Source organism: Delphinus delphis, chromosome 6, assembly GCF_949987515.2.
Source record: "Delphinus delphis chromosome 6, mDelDel1.2, whole genome shotgun sequence".
Lineage (NCBI taxonomy): Eukaryota > Metazoa > Chordata > Mammalia > Artiodactyla > Delphinidae > Delphinus > Delphinus delphis.
In genome coordinates this window covers 113,575,225-113,589,807 of record NC_082688.1, presented here as the reverse complement: position 1 = coordinate 113,589,807, position 14,583 = coordinate 113,575,225, and the positions used below count along the sequence as shown (strand labels likewise).

Genomic DNA, 14,583 nt, shown 5'->3' with positions numbered 1-14,583 from the left:
TAGGTATTTTATTCTTTTTGTTGTGGTGGTAAATGGGATTGTTTCCTTAATTTCTCATTCTGAATTTTCATTGTTAGTGTATAGGAATGCCAAAGATTTCTGTGCATCAATTTTGTATCCTACAAGATTATCAAATTCATTGATTAGTTCTAGTAGTTTTCTGGTGGCATCTTTACGATTTTCTATGTACAGTATCATGTCATCTGCAAACAGTGGTAGTTTTACTTCTTCTTTTCCAATTTGTATTCCTTTTATTCCTTTTTTTTCTCTGATTGCCGTGGTTAGAACTTGCAAAACTATATTGAATTAAGAGTGGCGAGAGTGGACATCCGTGTCTTGTTCCTGAACTTAGTGGAAATGCTTTCAGTTTTTCTCCATTGAGAATGATGTTTGCTGTGGGTTTGTCATATCTGGTCTTTATCATGTTGAGGTAGGTTCCCTCTATGCCCATTTTCTGGAGAGTTTTCATAATAAATGGGTGTTGTATTTTGTCAAAAGTTTTTTTTTGCATCTATTGAGATGATCATATGGCTTTTATTCCTTAATTTGTTTATATGGTGTATCACACTGATTGATTTGCATATATTGAAGAACCCTTGTATTCCTGGGATAAATCCCACTCAATCATGGTGTGTGATCCTTTCACTGTGTTGTTGGGTTCTGTTTGGTAGAGATTAAGGGGCAGTAAAAACACTGCTTTGGTTTCTAAATGTCTGGGTGTTCAGAAATTGTTGTATTGCATGTTTTAAAATAATGAAAATCGGTTTCACCAAAGAAAGGAGGGACCCTTAACACGGCACATGCAAGGATGGGTCAGTTCCAGGGAAAAGAGTATTCTTCTATCTCCAGACAAAATGAACCACAGGGGTTTTCTAAGCCGATGTAATCTGTGTATAAATAATGCCATACAATGGATCATCTTTCAGCAAGACGTCTTGATAGTAGGAGACAGCAGATCTTGCCCTGAGGAAAAATTGCTCTCTTCAAGTTTAGGGTCTAAAATAGGTTCTAGAATGATAATCTGAGGTTAGGCTGGGGCAGGAAAGTGACCATATATGAACTATGTTCTATAAAATGCAAATGTGTATGCAAGAGGATGGAAAGACGTGTGAATTTAACACAAAGAGACCAACGGCAAATAGATTAAACCCATTTTATTTGTTCGTGGTTTTTCAGTTACTTATGTAGAATTAAAATCAAGCCAAATCATCAGGTATGTTTTATTTAAAGCACCATGGAATTTATACCAAACTCCCATCATGTTTTATAAAAAGTAGTTTAAGTTCACTAAAAGGTACTCTTCCAACAGCCATATCTAAGTCATGGAATCACATTTAAATTAAATAGAGAGAATATAATTCAATGTCAGGATACTGTAATCGTTTATTCTAGCCTTAATAGACTTTTTACAAATTATAACATTGAGGAGAAAATTGTTGAGAATGTAATATTTGATTAGGCCTCACAGAGCAAACATTGTTCTTCAATCTCATAAAAATCCTTGCATTTCTCAATCAATCTACAGACTAGCTGAGACATAACCATTGTTACTAAACGATACAAAGAAGCCAAGGTTTAGAGATACTAAGTGATTCATCCAAGGATGCCCACAGGAGAGCAGGGCAAGTTTGATCAGAACCCTGACTCCAAACTGCTTCCCTTTCTACTTCATCAAATATGTATTCCCAACAAAAAGCATGAGAATCATAAAATATGACTTTTAAAATGCCCAAGGCAATCTTTTAATTGGTTTGGATAGACTTCATTTTCAAATGTTCTTAAATTTTTCATTAAAGGTTTCACTCAGTTGTTCAAATGCTAAGACCACGTTGTCCTCTTCATTTTCACATAGTTCACGCAAAGAAACACTGTAAATGGAAATATAGATACACATAAAACTCACCCATTCTACTGAGAGTCGGTATCATAAGAAGGGCTTTCCCCAGGGAGGTAGAACTAAGTAAATCCCACTAGATGATGAAATGTGAGCAAAATGAGGAAAAGAATCATAAGGAACATATTTATCTAAAAAACAAAAAAAATCCTGTCAACGAATCAATCAATCAACACAATCACCATGCAGCTCCCCTCCCTGTATTTTACCAAGAGGATTTTTGTTGTTGTTTTCTTTTTTTGCAGTACACAGGCCTCTCACCGCTGTGGCCTCTCCCGTTGCAGAGCACAGGCTCCAGACGCGCAGGCTCAGCGGCCATGGCTCATGGGCCCAGCCGCTCCGCGGCATGTGGGATCTTCCCAGACCGGGGTGCGAACCCGTGTCCCCTGCATTGGCAGGTGGACTCTCAACCACTGCGCCACCAGGGAAGCCCCCAAGAGGATTTTAATGGCCACCAAGTCCCATGTAACCAGATCCCTCCTCCCTTCAATAATAGCAACACAAATCTCCTTCTTTTTCCCCACATTTTTTTTTTACGGAGTCATTTTGTGGGGTTTTTTTTTCAGTATATACTTAAACCCACAGGCAACTACCTCTACAAAAAGCAAAACAATCCTCCCTTTACCTAGATGTATGAGAAAATTAAGAAAACAGGGTGTGATAAACAAAATAATGGCCCACAAAGACATCCATGTCCTAATCCCTAGAAATTTATAAATCCTTAGGTTACATAGCAAAGGAGAATTAAGGCTGTAAATGGAATTGAAGTTGCTAATTGGCTGACCTTGAGGTGGGGAAATTAACCTGGATATCTGGGTGGCCCACTGTTGTCACAAAGGTCATTCTAAGTGGAAGACAGGGGGCAGGAGAGAGTGAATGTCAGAGTGACCTGATATAAGAATCTGCCTCCCAATGCTGGCTTTGAAGACAGAAGGGGCCAAAATCAAAGCATCTATAAGCTGGAAAGGACAATCAAATAGATTGTCCCAGAGGCTCCAGAAAGGAATGCAGCCTTGACAACACCTTGATTTCAGCCCAGTGAGACCCATTTTGAACCTCTGACCTCCAGAACTGTAAGACACTAAAGATGTGTTGGTTTAAACACTATGTTTGTGGTCATTTGTTACAGCAGCAATAAGGAACTGATACACAGGTGACGAGAATGGAGAGAGGAAATCCAAGAATGGACAGTGCAGCTGGGCTCATCAAGGAATGGGAACAGTCAGGACCTGACCTTTCATCAGCCTTTTGTAATCTGTACCTGCCTTGATTCCACTAGAGATCCAGTTTTCCCCTGGTGTTTTCATTGACCTACCGCAAAGAATGACCAGCTCTGTACCCACAATACTGAATTTCCTCCTAGTTACAGACTCACAATTGTGACTCCTGGACATTTCTCCTGAACAATATTCAAGAGATATAATGTGACGCATACCATCTAACTCACTGGTTTTTGTTCTCAGTCCCCAGATCTCATCCTCCCGCCTATGTTTTTATGTATCATTAACTAAAATGGAAACCTTGGTTGTGGAAACTGAGAACATGAGGGTCTAGGGATTCTTGAAGCTTTGGGATACTGCTGCCTGTTGGTCTAAAGTGCCTGGGCTGAGGCTCTGGTCTAGGTGAAGGTTCATGGATTTTGGAATTAGTTCTATTATACAAACAATGCAACAGTTGAGGAGAAGGTCTGCAAAGTCACAGGGGAATTGAAATGCTTCGCACCTAAGAGGCTCAGGGGCACCTTTAAGTATGAGCTCAACATTTTTCAAATTATCATTAAATTATTAGAAAATATGAAATCACTATTTAAAATGTATAACATACCTGATAGATTTAATGGTGAGGGAAAAATCTTTCAACAACTGATAAGCAGCTCCTTCATGTATCCTAAACAAAACAACATTTTGAAAATTAATGGTATAAAAACATTGAAGAATTTATTTCATATTGAAATGTTGGATTGGTCATTAATGGATTGCTTTTGTCTGTCAAGATGTATTTACTAAAATCATTTCTACCAAAGACTCCCAGATGATTTAATCTGTGAGAATGACAATTATGAACTCCAGTCACAAGTTCACAACCAGAGATAATCAATGAACATGGGAGGCTGACCTTCTAGGAGAAACCCAAGCCACAAAGTCAAGATCAGGAGCGTGGATGGGACCAGAGAGTCAAAGAGAAGGCCAAGTGAATTACTCACTGGTATCACAACTACTTTATTCACAATAATGAGTCCCACTGTCAAAAATGATCAGTGTTTCTCAAGAGGGTCAGAAGTTTTAAATACTTGAATTCACTAAAGATTGTTCAAAATGTATTTAAAATGCACACTGAATTCCCGATGGTGTGACAGAATTCTCCTCCCCCAACACACCCACACACACGTCCATGTGCTCAGTGACTGGGCCAATTTCTCCATTCCCAGTAAATCTCTGCACACTGTTTTGGAAAATGGTTTCCCTGCCAAGGAGTTAAAACAACTCTCATAGTCTCAGTCCTCAGATGTGTGAATTATATTCTTTTCATATACATCTGTCAGACGATGCAGAGCATGGCATTATTTGTTATTGTTATCCATTTTTAAATATATAATAATCAATAAATAGTACTAAATAAAAAACATCTGTGAACATGTGCAAATATTGGTAACTGTAGTGTAAATCTTTATGTCAAGTGAGTCAGCCTAAGTCTCAAGATTTTGCTGGTCAAACACGAACAACAATACCACCAAATGTATTTTCTCTTGCCCTTAGTCTGTAAGAAAAAATTTCAGTATGTTTCGCATGATTAACCTATACTTGAAATTATAAGAAGGTGTTTGCCTAATATTCATTACATTCATTTATTAGATGTAAAGATGCAGATGAAGACGGATATAGAAATAGAACTAGAGGTAGAGGCAGAGGTGGAAATGACAGAGAGAGGTAGAGGTGAAAAGGATAGAGAGAGGTAGAGGTAGAGATGGGGATGCTGGGGATGACAGGGATTCTGGGGATGGCTGGGGAGGGAGATGGAGACGGAGACAGATAAAACACACCTGTTGTCCTGGACCAATCCTGTCAAGGAACCGTGTTTATAGAAATCGAGCGCATAAGCATTGAGCTGCATTCTTCTTCCTTGGTGATCAAATTCCTGTGGCCACAGCACAGGAGCCCGAGTGCTATCAATGCCAATGGTGCGCAGAGTGACCTGAAGAAATAGAGCTCTCCTTAATTTACTAGTTATGTGTAAAGAAAGTTTATGATTTCTACATTGTGCTTCATAGTTCCTTCCTAGAATCAACATGTTGAAAGCACACTCTTCACAGTGAAGGAAGAGGGTGTCTCTCATCCACACTGAGGTAGTGCTGTCCCAAGTAGGACAGTAGGATGGCCTGGCTCCACCGATGAACATCACTGCCTCATAACGTACAATAAAAATTTTAACTACCCGTCCACTAGAATATAGCAAGGCTCACTAGGAAAGAAAAGCTAACTTAAAATTTTATCAGTATCCTAATTGGTGCAGGAAATACCTTTGTACACAGTGTCAGGGAGCTGGTGCCTTGCATGTCTGGAAAGAAGGCTTAAACTGAGTAACTCTGACAATCTTTGGATCCCAATTACTGGAACAAAAGGGAAGGAGAGGAAGATGGAGGGGAAAGAAAAAGGAAAATAAGAAAAGGAAGAATGCACATCAGTAGTTTTTCATGTCTGCTGATTTTCTGAAAACTCTATGGGGTCAACAGGAACTCTAGTGCAGGGCCAGTGAGAGTGCACACTGGTACAGCTACTTTCTAAAATGACTGGGGAGTAGCTCAGAAAGTTATTATTATTCAAAGTCCTTAGAATATTCTTATTCCGTTATGATCCAGAAAATCGCTTTGACCCCGAAAGTCTGGAAGATTTGCAATCAAGGGGAATTGGTGGATAAGTAAGGTAAAATTATGTGCGGGGATGCAGAGTCTAAACACAAGAGGAAAAGAACTGCATCAAAATTTAAAGCATTAAAAATGTTATTCTTGACTGTTTTTAACTTGCCAGTTATGGGCGTTAGAACACTTTAGTATTTATATTCCATTTTATACATTTAAAAGGATGATAAAACGGTTCTATTTTAACATATCAACACTTATCTGAAAATGCAATCTATATCATTAGAAACTATTTAAATATATGATAAAAATATATGCGTCCATTTAAAATGCACAAGGGTCTATACAGTTTTTCAAAATTCTTTGAAAACAGGGTGGAGGTTTCTCAAAAAACTAAAAATAGAGGTACCATATGATCCAGTGATCCCACTCCTGGGCATATATCCAGAAAAGACAAAAACCATGATTCGAAAAGATACATGCACCCCAGCGTTCACAGCAGCACTATTTACAATAGCGAAGGCATGGAAGCAACTTCAATGTCCATCAACAGATGACTGGATAAAGGAAATGTGGTACATATACACAATGGAATACCACTCAGCCATAAAAAAAAGAATAAAATAATGTAATTTGCAGCTACACAGATGGACCTAGAGATTATCATATTAAGCAAAGTCAGAAAGAGAAAGACAAATACCGGATGATATCACTTATATGTGGAATCTAAAATATGACACAAATGAACCTCTCTATGAAACAGAAACAGACACACAGTCATAGAGAACAGACTTGTTGCCAAAGGGGAGGAGGGGGTAGAGGAGGGATGGTTTGGGAGTTTGGGATTAGTAGATGCAAACTATTATATAGAGAATGGATAAACAGCAAGGACCTACTGTATGGCACAGGGAAATATATTCAGTATTCTGTGAGGAACCATAATGGAAAAGAATATGAAAAAGCATATATGTGTGTGTGTGTGTGTGTGTGTACCTGAATCACTTTGCTATACACAAGAAATTAACACAACATTGTAAATCAACTACACTTAAATTGCCACAAGTTTATTCCAACATTCAAATGGGTTATCCAGCATATCTGAAATGTATCTAGTTCTCTATACTTCATTTCTGACACCACCGATCCAGAATATATGGGATTTACAGCGTCTACAGCAATACTGGGAAAGCCTGAAGATAGTTTTATGTGCTCTTTTCACAGCAAACCTCTGCCGATCTCCAGAAAAGTGGTGATCCTGGATTTCTGTATAATGAAACAGGGTTCCTCAGGCCAGGGTGACAAACTGGCCTCCAGAGCACCTTTTCCTGGGTATTTCTGTCGACACACCTGCAACTCTATTCAATCTGGGGAATCTGAAGCCCTTGCTAAGCTGCCCGGAAGCATAAATCCAATTCTTTCTCAATGACATTTTACTTACAAGCCTCCTTTTCCACTTACATGGTCTGAAGTTTCTAGATGAAGCAAACTGCCGTCAGAGTTCCCAGAGAGACAGGCAAACGGAGAAATGGCTATTCTTCCTTCCCTGCAGCTCATCAAGTGAGACACAAGTTGTGAGTCTTCACACTCTTGACCTGAGAAATCTGGCCATAAGAGGTGGGCACAAATCAGCTTTGAAGATTAAGCCAGACTGCCAAGCCTTACACACCTGCTCTAGACCAGGAGGCCAAGGGGACCAACACTGTAATGAAGACTGAATAAGACTGATCACATACAGTAAGCAGCACATCCTGGCATAGAATACATTCAATAAATGTTAGTTATTAATACTATTATCAACGGTATAAAATTTTGTATTATATTTTAGTTGCTTTGATCAACAGGTCATAAAAGACTAAATTTAAATGGTATCCTCTTTTAGCCCAGAATCGTTGTTATTACCTTGGTCCTTTTTCCCACCGAACTCAGACTTGGCTGCAGAATCCTTCTAGACAGGCTGATTCAAGCAGCCACCATCAGCAGGTTTGGAAATGGCGTATGAGAAGAAGTATGTTTTCCATTCCTCCCTTTGTAAAGCACCGGAGGGTGCGTTCACAGTCGGCTCTCGTTTGTGACTGAGGCCGAACCTTCCCGTTCCTTTTCTTCCTCCTCTGGATGCTCGCCACACCCTCTGCCACTGTCTACTTCCTGCTTTCACACTGTCCAGAAAGCTACACGGTCCTCCTCCCTGACTTCTTCCAGCTGAGGATGTTACCAAACCAGGAAATGGCTACCCAGAGCTCACCCCTTTCCCTGTATCCCTGTCACCGTTTCCAGTTTAGTTTCTCCCGGAAGATTTCCAGCCAATATCTCATGAAAAGTAACAGCAAAGATCAGGAGTGTTGACTACGTGCTACGTGCTGTTTGGAGATAAGTTACAGACATTGGCTTAACTATTTAAAGCTCACCCAAACTAGGTGGATAATGTTATCCTCCTTATTTATCTGTTGAGAAAATCGAGGCAGGAATATGGAGTCCCCTGCTCAAAGTTCCACTGCTAACAAGTAGCAGAGCCACAGCTTGGACTCAGGTCATAATGCAGAGAGTTTATGCTCATGACCACCATGCACAGCTCCTCTCAAGGAAAAAGTGACAGAATCGCTTCTTGTTTCTCCTCATCTCATAGGTGTCCTTACTCCATTTTCCAGGCTTGTCCCAAACCCAACCTTTAATCAAGATGGTTTATAAATGACTCTATTCAATGTCATTCTCCACTGTCCTTTACTTAATTCTAATAATCATACCGCCTTCCTTGAGAGAGCAGAAAGGATCCCCTTATTCTAAGGCAGACTGATCTTTCCCGGGCTCTACTCTTCTTATGGGATAAAATATACTTATGGCAAGATTATTTATTTTTTAAACTGTCCCACAATGGAGCTAAGATACACTTACCTATTTTTGACAATGGGAGCTGATGTTCTTGTTTCATATCAGCCAGTTTGGAAACAATCAGTAGGAAAGAGGCAAAGTCCTTTGTCACGTTTGTGTTATACTCATCTAGAGCGGCCTTGAAGTCCTCAGGGAGATCCTCCAGAAACACCTAAATCATCAAGGAGGTCATCAAAACAAAAACAAAAACAAAAAACTGGAGGCCAAATATTTTTCAGAGAGATCTACGTACCATCCTTGAAAACTGAAAGTTTAGAAGAACTGCAAAGAACAATGTAATATAATTCTATAGTTATCTATCTATTCAGTAATGTAACTGTTCCATTCTTTCATCTATGAAATTCAGGTGAAATTCATTTTTTATTCCTATTTGTGTTATCAAAGCCAATACCTTTGCTCTTAAAAATCTGCTTTCATGCTACTTAATCAAAACTCTTTTAAATAGAAGTATGCCCTCAAATGACATTAGACTTGTGAATATTTCAAAGAATCTAGTGACATGTTTGGAAAGCAAGCAACAATATAAAGTCCCCTTTGTGCCTGGAATAAACCTCACTCAATTGTGAGGGTCTTTAAAGCCCCACTGGATTCATTCTTCTAATATTTTGTTAATTATTCTTCTATCTATATTTTCATAAGAGATACATCTCTAATTTTTTATAATGTCCTTGTCAAGTTTTGATATTAAGTTTAAGTTTTGCTCCCTCTTTTTATATTCTCTAGAAGAGTTTGTGAAAATTTGCTGTTATTCTTTAAATGTTTAAAAAAGTTCACCACTGAAGCCATCTGAACCTGGGTTTTTTTAAATGGGAAATTTAAAAAAAATAATTGGTTACATTTCTTTAATGGCTATCAGATACGAAATTATTCATATAGTCCTTCGTTAGTTTTAGAAAGTTGCATTTTCTAGGAATTTGCCCATTTTGTCCAAATAGTCAAATGTTTTTTTCCATTTGATGTACTACATAAGATCTGTAATAATGTCTCATTTTCTTTCCTGATAATTGTAATTTGTGCTTTCTCTCCCTTCTTTGTCAATGAGTCTTGCTGTGTATTCATCACTTTTATTATAAATCTTAACAAAGAAGCAACTTAGGCCTTGCTGATTTCCCTTTTTTTACAATTGTTCTCAATTTACTTTATTTCTGTTCTCATTTTATTACTCTTTTTCTTGTATTTCCCTTAGGTTAGATACTCTGTTTTATTTATTTTGCTTTGTTTTGTTTTCTCCTAACCCCTTAAGCTGAAAAGTCAAATCACTGATTTTTTTCTCAGCCTGTCTTCTTTTCTAAGATGTGGTTATAAAGGCTATAAATGTCCCTCTAATCATTGCATAAATCACATCTTATATTTGTATGTACTGTTCATTATCATTTAACTAAAATATTTGATAATTTCCATTTTATTTATTTTTTGTCTTATGTGTATTTAGAAATGAAACGAGTTTGTTCAATTTTAAGGCAATTACGGTGTTTCTGGTCCAGAAACATATTTCACATATATATATTACCAGCATATATCTGACAAAGGTACCAATAACACACAATAGAGAAAGGATAGTCTTTTCAAAAATGGTATTGGCAAAATGATATATACATGTAAAAGATTGAAATTGGACCCCTACCATATGCTATACATAAAAATAAACTCAAAACGGTTTAAAGACTTAAATGTAAGACCTAAAACTGTAAAATTAATAAAAGAAAATATAGCGACATTGGTCTTGGCCATGATTTTTTAATGTAACATCAAAAGTATAGGCAACACAAGTGAAAATAAACAAGTGGGACTACATCAAACTAAAAACCTTCCGCACAGCAAAAGAAATAATCAACAGAGTGAAAAGGCATTTCTGGAATGGGAGAAAATATTTCTAAACCAACCATCTGATAAGGGATAATATCCAAAATACATAAGAATCTAGTACAACTCCATAGCAAAACAAACAAACAAAAACACAAAAACAAAAGAAAAACGGGCAAAGGACTTGAAAAGACATTTCTTCAAAGAAGGCATACAAACTGCTATCATGTATATTAAAAGTTGCTCGGCATCACTAATCATCAGGGAAATGCAGATCAAAACCACAATGAGATAGCACCTCATACCTGTCAGAATGGCTATCATCAAAAAAAACAAGATTATAAGGGTTGAAGAAAAATTTTAAACGTAGAAAAATTCGAACCTTGTACACTGTTGGTGGGAATGTAAATTGGTGCAGCCACTATGAAAAACATACAAAGTTTTCTTTAAAAAAATTAAGAATAGAACTATCATATGATCCAGCAATTCCACATCTGGGTATATATCCAAAAGGGTTGCAATCAGGATGTTGAAGAGATACCTGTACATCCACGTTCACTGAAACATTATTCACAACAGGCAAGACATACAAACAACCCAAGTGTGTATCAGCAAGATGAATCGATAAGAAAGTGTGCTGCATACATACAGTGGGATATTATTCATTCTTAAAAAAGGAGATCAACATGGATGTACCTAGAGGACATTATGTTAAGTAAAATAAGCCTCACAGAAGGACAAACACTGCATGATTCCACTTACATGGGGGACCTAAAACAGTCATACTCATAGAAGCAGAGAATATTGTCAGGGGCTGGGTGGAGGTGGAAATAGGGAATTGTTTTTCATTGAATATAAATTATTGTTATGCAGGCTAAATAATTTCTGTAGATCTTCTCTACAACATAGTACCTATGTTAACGATACAGTACTGTGTACTTTAAACTACATTAAGAGGATAAATCTCATGGTAAGTATTCCTAACTAACTAAATAAATAAAACCAGAAGAAATATTTTGGCCATGGCGGATATGTTTAGTGCCTTTGTTGTGGCAATGATATCACAGGTGTATGCATACGTCCAAACGCATTAACATGTGTATATTAAACGTATGCAATTTTTATATATCACTTATACCTCAAAAAAACTTTTAAAATAAGGTATGCATATCCTCTTGCTATGTCATGAAACCAATCACAATATATTTACCCTGTTTTAACTTATGTTTAAAACATACGCTCAGTATCTGTACACATTCATGCATAAAAATAAACAGAGTGGAGTGAAAATTATATTCCCATTTTCTTCTACCTTCCATTATTTTGGTCAGAAAGTCAGCTATCCATCTTATTATTGCTTTTTTCAAGGAAATGTCTATTTCGGCTCTAGCTGATTTGTGTTTTTCTCTTTGTTTTTGATTTTCAGTAGTTTTAGTTTAATGTTTCTTTATCCTTCTTGAAGTTGACTAATCTTTTGAAACTATGGAGTGCTGTCTTTCATCAGCTTGGGAAAATTCCCAGCTATTATTTTTGAATACCCTCCGGCCATTCTTCTCCCTCCTCTTCTTCTGGGATTGCCATTATATTACATTAAACCTTTTGAATGTCATCCACATTCTCATATGCTATTGTTTTTATTTTCATTTTTTTCTCCCTGTGCTACAAGTCAGATACCTTTTATTGAGCTATCAGTCAACTCACTGATTTTGACTTCTGATATGTATATTCTGATCAGACAGTACATTTTTCAATTCTGGACAGTCCAATTAATTACCTGGTGAAATTCTCTATTCTCGTCAATTTTGTAATTATCTAGTGAAAGTCTCCATCCTTTCATCAATTCTATCTCTTCCCCCATTTTCTTGAGCAGTCCTTATATTCTAACTTCAATATCTGAATCATCTTCGTGTTGATTATTATTGCCTGCTTTCATTCCTGCTAATTGGTCATATGTTCTCGCTTACTCACTTTTTTAGGTTTTATTTTTCTTTCACCAGAAGTGTTTGTAAAAGGACCTGATAGACTTCAAACAATGTTATCTTCCACTGCAGTGAGCTCCCCAATTTTGTGTTTGGCCAAGTGAGTGAAGATGTGATCACCTCAGTCTAAGTAGAGATTGAAGTGGATTGATACTGTTTTCCAGTTTTAGTAAGTCTCAGTCTACATCTGGTGCATCTCTGCTCTTAAGCCCTCTTGGGTTTTGAGTATGAGGCTGGTGGGTCTCAGTCTTCTCAGCCCTAAAAGATTCCCAAAGATCCACGTCATTCCTGTAGAGCTTCACAACCTACATTTATATCTTCCAGCCCTAGATGGCTTTAAAAATGCCTTGAGGGTAATATAAGCCTATGAATACATTCAAACTCTTCCCTCTAGTGGGTTTTTATTTAGTAAATGCTACAAGACTGCAAGAAATTTGGTGTAACACCCTGACATTTCATGCAGATATGACCCAGTGAATGTCCTGAGTTAACACTCTCTCAAGTGTCTAGTCTGTCACTCCAGCCCCATGGAATCACTAAAAGCTTTATTGCTGTGTTGTGTTTTTTATCTCATAGGAGAGGCTCTCTGGATATGCTAAGTACAACTTTCAACCTCGTCCAGAATCAACAAGTTCTTTGAGAGAAAAATCATGGTTGGAGAGTCCAATCACACCTTGGATAAGTTCTTGCCATTTTATAATTTTAGTCAATATAATCCTCATCCCTTCCACAGCTCTCTGTTGCAACAGGAGTGATGGCCACCTAGCATGTCCCACCTGGAAGTGCTCAAATTTCTAATAATCTTTAAAGGAAAAAAGAGAGAGAAATAGGAGGCCTCCACTCAAAATCTTTTTTTATTGTACTTTTTTCTATCATAACCATCTGTGTAAGAACAGAGATACTGACTTGTCTTTTGTAAGAAAAATAAGTTTATTTAACCAAAACAAATAATAGTCCAAGAATGTACATGTGATGAAAAAGATATGAAGATGAAAAGTCAGTGACTAAAATTGTTTTCACTGGTCTAGAGAACACTCTGTGAGGGCTAAGAATGGTAACTTAACATTGTGATGTTAGACAATATAGATGAACTCTTCTCTTTTTGTTCTTCTTTGTCACCTTTACCAAGGTTATCTGGTATAATAACCAGCCCTTCCCACTTTCTCAGATTCTAGTGAAATACATTAGTAATAATATTTGATGCTGATTTAATGACAGGGAATCATGATCAAAGAACTCATTGCAAATAAAATCGGACAACAGTCTGTGTGTCAAGGGATGATTTCTTAGATGACTATTTTAATATTTTTTCAGTGAGAACATTATAGTTTACAGTATACGCTTCCTGTCCATAGACCTACTGCAAGGTAAAAAGATGCTAAAAGAACTAGAGATTCAATGATGGGAACTATTAGTTCATTTAATGTATAATTACGTACATTTTTTTCTTTAGCCACTGATTGCTACACGTTTATACAATCCAACAGAAAACATGAGCAGAACTTTTTATCCCATTTTTCCTCAAGGCATTTAATCTTTTGATAGATTTACAGAGGAGACATGTGAATTACAGATTAAATATAACACTGATTACAGAAGAAGAAATTATTTCTATAAAACAAATGAACTCTATATTAACAAAATTCTGCTGTGGAATCATTTACGGTAGGATCTGTTAAATTATCTTTATTATTTAATGTTATCAGAATCATAAATTTTACCTTGGATTGATAAAACTTGAGCGTAGCATCTTGGAACTTTGCTGGAAGATATTTTCTGCCAAACAGATTTGCCAATACTAACACTAGCTTTTCCATAACATCTTGAGAAAAATGTTTCGAGCCTATACAAAATAAAATATCTTGTCATAAACATAACAAGTGCATTAATCCCATTTTTAATGTTTCAACTGAACAATACAAATTGAATGTTATATTGCATGTTATTTCATGGAGACTAGAAATTTGTAACAAGTGTAGCGACTAGGGAACGACTATCTCTGCTGGCAGTTTTACACCTGTGCCTCCTTTTTCCTTCTTGCCGCTCCCCCTCTACTTCAGACTCTTGTAACTCCAACCAAAGACCCTTGTCCCCTTACCTGGGACCTTCCTCTTTAGTCTATGATTGGTTTTCTTAAGCATTTAATGATCATGACCTCACCTCCT

General features: G+C 37.1%; 1 protein-coding gene across 1 annotated transcript in view; it reads right to left on the bottom strand.

Annotated features, from left to right (window-relative positions):
* Positions 1–1,659: 1,659 nt before the first annotated feature.
* The window catches only part of LOC132427625 (probable ATP-dependent RNA helicase DDX60), a 78,766-nt gene continuing 65,842 nt past the window's right edge, over positions 1,660–14,583 (bottom strand). The window contains exons 32-37 of the mRNA XM_060015321.1: positions 14,140–14,261; positions 8,640–8,787; positions 7,209–7,351; positions 4,935–5,086; positions 3,719–3,781; positions 1,660–1,868 (exon numbers count right to left, since the gene is read on the bottom strand). Coding sequence (XP_059871304.1) covers positions 1,769–1,868; positions 3,719–3,781; positions 4,935–5,086; positions 7,209–7,351; positions 8,640–8,787; positions 14,140–14,261 — 728 coding nt within the window. The 3' untranslated portion in view covers positions 1,660–1,768. The remainder of the gene's footprint in view (positions 1,869–3,718; positions 3,782–4,934; positions 5,087–7,208; positions 7,352–8,639; positions 8,788–14,139; positions 14,262–14,583) is intronic.